Below are 9218 nucleotides of genomic sequence, written 5' to 3'. Positions count from 1 at the left end.
TGTTCCTAGAATACACATGGTAGTCTATTTTTATGAAATGGGTTGCCTCAGGTCTACTGTGTAGGCTTAGGCTACATTATGATTGTGTCTACGCAATGACCCATTTGTTCAAATTCGCTCCAAACAAAGACAGATCAGAGATTACTGCAGGGATATGCAGCGTGGATCTACACAGTATGAATAATCTTTATGTGTACATCATCACACGCTACAGAAGCTTTGCACTGTAACACTAGCAATCTGCAGCAAACGCATTTAAAACCATATATGGTTATTAAAAGGGCTACGTGTAGTAAACCGGCGCAACAGAAACGCGAAACTCGCTTACCGTTCGCGGTTGTGACGAGTAGTGTTCAAAGTGGACCTAACGATATCTGTATCCACTGTTTGATGTACTGTAGCGTTTGGTTGTCCCAACGTGGGATTGTATGACTTCGTAGTCTTGTGTCAAATAAAGGATCTGGAATACCAGTTCTACGTGCAGCCACACATCCAGTGCAGGCATTTACGCCGTTTGCGTACGCATAATTATAACTCCGTACGGTGGATGGGAATAGAATCGTAAGATGCGTTCGAAACAACTCGGAAATCGTTTAATTCTCCACCACGGAGTAAAGGCTTGTGGATGGGTTCACCACGTCGCATTATTACATAATATACACACAATGTATTCTAATATACTTAATAGTTACGTAGTTATATGCACCTGTAACAACGTAAGCGTGATAAAACATTGATCATTATTGTATCGTTTTTGGGAGTTTTAAAACAGGCTATTGGAGATTGGAAACTGAACGTACATAAGAAACACACACCATCGCCTAAACGCACGCTGTTCATTATTTTATAAAAACCCTGACTCAATAAATAATAATTCAAATTAGGATACAAGGTATCAAGAGTTTTATTAATAATTACTAGTATTACTTGTGAGGGTGAGCTGTATACTTGTACACAAATAGCTTATGTACTCCATAGACAAATTGTCATTGGACAGTAAACCTTAAACTAATATATTTACCAATTTCCGAGGTCTATAAACCGAGACCGCACCACAGCATTGAAGCACAGCAGCATTGTCTTGTCTTGAAGCATTGTTTCTCTGAGTTCTAAGGTGACCTCAAACTGGTTAAAGTGCACACACTAAATACCTAAACGCACACACGCACATACACACACACACACACTCTAAAACCCACACTGATTTTAATCACTTAGAAAATGGCATTTCTTGAGTGTCAGGTGTAGGTAGGTCCATTTCAGACAGTGTTGGCAGTTAACGTTATCTGTCCATTTGTGTTCTCTGCAGAATTACATTCGTTTCCACATATGTCTTTTTGCTCCATTTTGAAACTTCCTTCCTTCGCTTCGTTCATCTCCAACATCTCCCCCTCCCTCCGCCTATCAGTACCCTCTTCTGCTACGCTTCTGACCTCTATGATGACGATGCCCTCCCCTCCTTCCAATTGAAAAATACCTTCCATGGCCGTCCCGTTCTGCCCCATCCTCCCGCTCTCCGAACCACCGCCGCCGCCGGACCCCTCTCCTGCCGCCCCACCCTCACGCTCGATCAACGCGATCATCTGCATGCCCTCCCCGGCTTCCTGCTGCATCTTGTCCTCGCCCCCCAGTTCAAACACCACTTCCTGCCCGTCCAGAGGCCCCAGACCACGGCTAGGCGTGCAGGACAGTTCGAGCCGGTCGTCCGCACTGTGGCTGTAGCTAGCGTCCGACGCAAGGTCCTTGTCTTGTGCGTCAGACTTGAAGTGAAGAACAAACGACTCCCCCTGCCCAACCTCCTCCTCCTCACCCTCACCCCCTGTCCGGCTCAACTCCTGCTTCCCCCCACCCCACTCCTGCAGCAGCGAGACCATCTTATCGTCCCCCGCGTCTCCCTCCCTCTGCTCCTTGGTCTTGAACTGCAGCACAAACGACTTCCCCTCTCGGCCCCCCGCCCCCTCCCCCGCGCCTTCCAACTGAAACACGTAGGAGCCCTGACTCCCGTGGTCGCTCTTCATCACCTCGTGGCTCAGCTCGTCGTCAAAACACAACACGAGCTGCTTCCCCGCCTCGCCTTCCCCCCCCCTCAGGGAGTGCGCGCCCCCCAGAGCAACAGGGGAGGGGAGGCCGGAGGGGGCCGCCTGGAGCCGGGACGTGACGACGTGGTGCTGCCGTGGAGGAGACGGGGTTCCCGAGGTAGCTGCGTTGGGGGGCGGCCCGGGGCCACACAGACCGGTTCGCTCGGAGCCGCAGGAAGGCGCGCCGGAGAACTCCGTGGGTAACGACGCATGTCCTGTAATGGAGGTGGTGGTGGTGGTGGCATCCGCACTACTGCTGGTTGCCATGACAACTGGTGCACTAGAGTGTATAGGGTCCGTCTCCGCGTGGATGCCGGTGGCCGGTTTGAATTTCTGAATTGCGGCTTTGGTCTTGTGTGCCCGTCTGCCCCTGGCGGTGCGAGTGCTCCTCCCCAGGATGGGCCTGGTGAGGAGAGATTTACTGAGGGTGTGTGTTGCCGGGGCAACGGGAGTGTTTACATGGTTATTGTTAGTGATTATTATCCTGGTCTGCTGCTGCTGCTGCTGCTGCTGCTGCTGCTGCTGCTGGGACACCGCTGAAAACGGTGGCCCCTGGCTCTGGGGGGGACTCAACACAGGTTGGAGCCCTTTGACGCTCTGGACCAATGGGAGGGCCTGAGGCTCCGGGCCGGCCAGGTGGCTGTTTGCAGTGGGGACAAGAATCAAGCTTGGCTGGCCGCCGTTGGAGGAAGGGCACTGTAGGAGGAGGTAGCTCTGGGTCTGCGGAGGCGGAGGCGGGGGCGGGGGCGGGGGAGGTGGCGGGGCGAGCGCCGGGGCTGACAGGGGAATGAGCTGCAGGCCACTGGCCGTCTGGATCATGAAGTAGTTCTGGGAGGTGTTGGGGGGGATGTCCAGGGCCGGCTGGGACACGATCAGGCTGCCGTTGTTCCCTGAGGACTCCAGGGTGATGGGGTTGAGCAGGGTGGTGGTGGTGGTCACTCCCCCGACGCTAGCCTTCACTGCCACCCCGTCTTTAGTGGCCCCGCCGGGGCCCAGCAGGGAGGCCCCGGTGCCATGCGTGCGGATGTGCCGCTGCAGGTAGGAGTGCATGACAAACTCCTTGGAGCAGTAGGGGCACTTGAAGTCTTTGCTCGAGGAGTGTGTGCGGAGGTGTAGCTGGAGGTTGGAGGAGTGTGTGAAGGTTTTGTTGCAGTGGGTGCACTGGAAGGGCCGCTCGCCAGAATGGGTGCGCTCATGCTGTAGACAGTAAGGGAGACATTTAGAGTTCACACAGACATTAAAACTAATTGGTTCTTGTTTTGTTATGGCCATCCTTTAACCTCGTTCAAAAAGTGACTCAAGAGAGACTGGCACAGCAGCATGCATTTTCAGACAATCCACCACACAGAAAACAAATTACAAAATGATTGTTACAAATGTCATCATGGTCCAATATAGACTGTATACGACGTCAATAATACATCGCAATAAACGTAACCCACCTGTTTGAGGTTTGACGTCTGGGAGAAAGACTTGGAACAGATGGAGCAGGTGTGAGGCCGCAGCCCAGAGTGCATCTGGCTGTGCCTGCGAAGGCAGCTGGTGTTTTTGAAGGACTTTCCACACTCCTTACACACGTACGGCCGCTCGCCCGTGTGCTGCCGCAGGTGGTACTGGTAATGGGAGCTCCACTTGAACGTCAGCGGGCAATGGGGGCACTGGAAGGCCCGTACGCCTGTGTGCACCTAGAGTGGGAGGTTGCATTTAAGTTTCACGTTATTTTTATTATTTGATTCATCGCCGTCGTCCTGCACAAGGATGTTTGCTGTGGGAATTGGGGACCGAACCCAGAACTTTCCCACTGGGAGTCGAACCACAGCCCACTACACTATCCCGCCTATGCAATTATATATTGGATGAAGTATCCGTAATGAAGCCCTCAATTTTGAGAGACAACTTAGCTGTAATGCTAAAAGTAGATGCAGTTATATCATGGTAAACCCAATTCAAGTGTCAGATTATCAGATCTAAAGACGGCTGTGAATGGTGGCAGTGGAGGAGATCATGTCGTTCTAGTGTTGGCCTCTTACCCTCTGGTGGATGGAGAGGAGCGAGGACCTCTTGAAGGTCTTCCCACACTCGGTGCAGCGATAGGGTCTTTCCCCGGTGTGGTCCCTCATGTGGTACTTCAGGCCCGATGAGCCCTTAAAGGCTTTACCACACTCACTGCAGCGGTAAGGTCTCTCTGCGCACCACATGTGGAGAGGTGAAACCATTCATTACACATGGTGACACTTTGTACACATCATCACGTTGTTTGGTTGGACAAAAATAAACTATATAAAGAATGGTGGAGGAACTGGGCAGAACGGCCCAATTGCTTGCTTCCTTGACAATTATTAAAATCAAGAAACAAAGCCCCAGTCTGACATTGTGTGATTTAATAAAGTGATGTTAATGAAGGAATGCGCTGTTGGATCTGACACCTTACCTACACTACTATTACTATGTCGTTTCTTGTTACTAGCCTATTACAGGGGAAACCCATGAATTAACAAATCAATTATAAACATAGGATGCCCTCAATGTTACCACCAAAACGAATACTATTATCTAGTTGAGATTGTAGGAGAAAGAGACAGGCCGTTACCTCCCGCCGGCGGTGGCTTGCCGGCCCCCGTCCTCTTGGCCGCCTTGGCTGACTTGGGGGCCTGCTCGTCGGGCTCCTCGCCGACGGTGAGGATGTTGACGTGGATCTCCCTCTGGCCCTCCTCCTGCTGCTGCTTGTCCCCCTGGCCGGGGGAGGAGGGCATGGGCAGGGACAGGGACAGCGAGGGCGGGCACACAATCTCAGCCTCCGCCTCGGCCAGCAGCCTCTGCTCGGGCGTGTGGGAGTGCTGGTGGGTGAGCAGCGAGGACAGCAGGGGGAAGGAGCGGTCGCAGGCAGAGCAGCTGAACTGGCAGCGGGACTGGGACGAGAGAGAGTGCATCTGCAACACATATGTAAACACACCAGGGCATGTATAAACACAGGCGCTTACACGCATCATACATCGTGACTATATCCGATGTTCTGGAGATCACTTTTCTGTAGTTATTCACACATTTTTAATTGTATCTTTTTTTTTCTACCACTGTCCTGTGCTTGCTGCTGCCCTAAAATCCCAATTACAGTCTCAAAGGGCGTTTATTCACAAGCGCTGTGACACCCAACATTTCTCGTCACGGATTAATAAAATAAATAATTAATAATAAATAATTAATTAAATAATGTTATCATGTGGATATTTCATTCAGAAAGTCAAAAGCCGTTCGCACCAGTGAGACATGTCTGTTGAGGCCTCCGCTGGTCTTGAAGGCCTTGCTGCAGTAGCTGCACTGCAGGCCGGCTGTGGGGTTCCTGGAGTCTGTTTGGACCGTCTCTGAGGCCGGCGTCACTTCGGTGAAGCTGTGCAGCAGGTCGTACTGAGCCTGGGTGCTTCCCACGTTCTGTGGACACGCAGAAGGAAGCAACACATACAGGAACAAGGCTTTTCAAAAGGTTGAGCCTTGGATTTGATTGTGACATTGCAGGGTTGCAGACTTTCTGGCCAATTCCATAGTTAATATAATCTAGATTAAGTAAGTGATTAAGTATGGACTCCGGCGATTACAAGGATCAAAATAATTATGTCTACAGTTTATAACATTTATATTCACTTCATAATCAACTCTTGCCATGATTTGATCACGTACCGCATTATCTCCATCGCCTCCCTCGGTCAGCCCTAGGAGTTCCTCCGCGGTGTGTCCATTCTCCCCCACAGTAGTGGTCACCACCTCCTCAAAGTCCGCCAGCAGGTGACCCGCTCCCACCAGCCCCACCCCCACCATGGCCACGTCCCCCCCGTGCCCGGCCTCGCCCCCTCCCCTGTGCCCGTTGGGCCCCATGTGGTGGGCCTGGTGCTCCTCCAGCTCCGTGCGCGTGCCAAACGTCTGGCTGCAGGTCCCGCAGCTGTACAGCAGCACGCTGGCCCCCGTGTCCGTGCTCAGGTGCACCTCCGTCCCGATGGCCCGGGGCGCGCACACCTCCTGCCCCGAGGAGGAGAGGCTCAGCTGGGGGAGGTTCTGGCCGCCGGAGGAGGAGGCCGACATGAACACCTCCTCCATCCCTACGCCGACCGTCCCCTCCGGACTGACGAAGCCCACCATGTCCGTCAGCATGGACGACGTCACCTCCCCCTCCCCCACCACCATCTCCACTATCTGACCGGCGGGTTCTCTGCCCGGCGCGCCCATCTTGCCCTCCTTTGCCGCCCCGGCGCCGGCGGCGGCGTGGGAGTTCTTGTGCAGCGCCAGGTTGGACGAGTGGGTGAACCTGCGGCCGCAGTCGCCGCACTCGTAGGGCCGCTCCCCCGTGTGTATGCGCATGTGCTGCCGCAGGTTGGTGGACTGCGTGAACGCCTTGTTGCAGACGCTGCACGTGTACGGCTTGAGGCCCAGGTGCACGTTCTTGTGCCGCCGCAGGCTGCTGGAATTCTTGAAGGCCTTGGGGCAGCTGTCGCACGGGTACGGGCACTCGCCCGTGTGCTGCCGCAGGTGGTACTGGTAGTGGGAGCTCCACTTGAACGTCAGCGGGCAGTACGGGCACAGGAAGGTGCGCAGGCCGGTGTGCACGCTCTGGTGGACCTGGTGGTACGAACGACACACACAACACTCAGCGGGACTGGATGGTGGTCGTATCGGTGGCTTCCTGTTCAAACAATGCTGTTGTGATGGTGACCAGGGGAGTGTGAGTGTCTCACCTGCAGCAGAGAGGAGCGCTTGAAGGCTTTGCCGCATTGCCCACATGGGTACGGCTTCTCACCCGAATGAGACCTGAGAGAGAAAGGTACCTATTAAGGAGGACTGTAGGATGACAGCATACAAGTAAAATTCACTATGCACATACAGATTATTATTATTATTATAATCAGAATTGATAGCATTTCTAAAAGTGCTATACATTGTGTGTGCGTGTGTGCCACCTCATCTACCATGTACTGGTTTGCAGGATGCTCTACAACACAACAAGGTTGTTTTTTTTGCATGAACGTAAGTGATAATAGATTGGAGCTTAATACCACCCGTCCATTAATTCCCCGTTTCTTCAACTTCATTCATTCACAGTAAAATGGACAGAGGCAGCACAGCAGCATCCCATGAAGTAAGCACCTCTGGTGGTAGAGCAGTGCCGAGGATCCCTTGAAGGCCTTGGGGCAGAGGTTGCAGCGGTACGGCCTCTCGTTGTTGTGGCTGCGCTGGTGGTGCGTCAGCCGCGACGACCAGCGGAAGCTCTTGCCGCAGACCAGACACTGAAAGGGGTGGTCCGTCTGGTCCTGGTGCTGGGTCGGCCCCGACACAGATGACGACGTCACCATCTCCAGGACCACCTCCTCGCCGCCCTCCACCACCTCCTTGTCTCCCTCCACCAGCACCCCTGGCTCGCCCTCATCCTCACCGTCCTCCCCCGAGCCCAGCAGGGAGGGGAAGGGAGAGAGTGAGGTAGTGGACTGGCCTGGTAAGAGCTCTGTTTGGTCCACCAACGTGGTCACAGAATTAGCCATCCCCCCTCAGATGCCCATGTGGAGCACAACACGCTGGAACCAGTAAGGAGGCTTAGGGTTATTCCTTCTGCAGGATCATTGCTTCTTCTTTCCCTCCTTCTGTTTGGCATTAAATGTCTGCAGAATCCAGCTGTTGTTCCAAGTAGCAGTTTGATATTCTGTTGAGGCAAAACATGAATAGAAACATTTTAGAAATAAAATTGCCTATAGGAAAACGTGCACTCAGCAGGAAACTTAATATCGAGGCAGTGTAACGCCGCCCCCTTTAAATTCCATCCTCTCTCCAGAGTCACCCCTCCCTCCGATGGTTAAACATTCCCTCTCAGTTGTCTATTCCTCCATCCTGTTTATGACAGTCCCCGCAGTGCGGTGTATAGGAGGACATAAACAGTGCCGACAGCCAATAATAAAATACCTTCCACGTATAAGCCGCTATGTTAGCAAACCATTAAACACGCATAGGGAAACATTATTGATTTAACTACCAAAACAAACCTGGCCTGCACATTTAACCAAGCCCTCGTCAACGCCGAACTGCGGCGATTAATAACTGCAACCTATTTTGCATCAAAAGGAGTGAAACACTCACCTTTATACATTAAGTCATTGTCAGACTACATTGTTAATATTTTGGGGCATTCTGGTTCCGCAGTGCTAATCCACACAACCTTAACAATAAACCCAGCTCAAACTAACTAGCAGTTGTCTACCCGATGCCGCCTTCTAAGAACAGCGATTGCTATTGGACGAGACGGACAACAAATTAACGACTCCCATTGGACGAGCGCTAAGAACAGTCCGGCGTTAAATTATAACCTTTTTTAACATGACACTGAACTGTTTATTATCTTCCAATTCGAAGAAATTCGTGTATTCTATTCAAATTCTATATAAATTGGTCTTTCAACTGAAAAATAATTTGCAATCGTCTTGATCGTTGCAATGTAATATTTTCAACTTGTAGAAGGGCTTTATGGGTAATGTAGTATTATTTTTCATGCCGACCTGAACTTGGTTGTTTTCAACGTTTTCTAATCAGGTAGAAATCATCCATGTAATGTTATTCAATTGAATTCAACACATACTCTCTTGTTCTCATTTTTTATTTGATTTTATTTTTGCTTGATTTGAATATTTCACATTGAGGCCAATCAGTGTGTTGAAGTCATAATTGTGTTACAGCAATAATTTAAACATGATGGTACAATTGTAAAACAGATTAAAAATAGTATAAAAGTACAAAAACAGAGGAGACTCGCTCCTGTTCAGCGCAAAAATAAATAGTTCCACTAAAGTAACTTAAATAAATAGGCAACACGGTAACAAATACTAAAATAGAATAATATTAAAATGGACAAAATGATAGGTATATTATTAACGGTATTCTACATTATGTTATATAAAACAATATAATATACAATTAATAATAAACAACATTGTATGCAACAATTGACATTCTTGTACATTTGTGTACAACTGCAGAACCAGGGTATCACAATACATGGTATTTTAAGGCTTGGGGTGCAAGTTGTATGTTGTGGTGTAAGTTACAAAAATAAAACAAAATAATTATTCATTCTCCACCCCAAGGCACAGTTTCAAAATCATCCCATTC

At 50.6% G+C, this 9218-nt stretch overlaps 1 protein-coding gene across 1 annotated transcript; it reads right to left on the bottom strand.

Moving 5' to 3' along the window:
* Positions 1–948: 948 nt before the first annotated feature.
* LOC311374645 (uncharacterized protein) lies at positions 949–8318 on the bottom strand. The gene is made up of 9 exons (XM_084490445.1): positions 8193–8318; positions 7212–7761; positions 6803–6875; positions 5754–6686; positions 5337–5507; positions 4669–5008; positions 4109–4263; positions 3521–3763; positions 949–3275 (listed from the first exon to the last, which is right to left on the bottom strand). Exons 2-9 carry the CDS (start codon positions 7601–7603, stop codon positions 1260–1262), a joined length of 4323 nt encoding a protein of 1440 aa, XP_084346571.1. The 5' UTR covers positions 7604–7761; positions 8193–8318; the 3' UTR covers positions 949–1259.
* Positions 8319–9218: the final 900 nt, after the last annotated feature.

Source organism: Micromesistius poutassou (assembly GCF_964030765.1).
Source record: "Micromesistius poutassou genome assembly, contig: SCAFFOLD_5619, whole genome shotgun sequence".
Classification (NCBI taxonomy): domain Eukaryota; kingdom Metazoa; phylum Chordata; class Actinopteri; order Gadiformes; family Gadidae; genus Micromesistius; species Micromesistius poutassou.
Note: the sequence above shows the minus strand (reverse complement) of the source record. Positions and strands in the feature narration are given on the sequence as shown.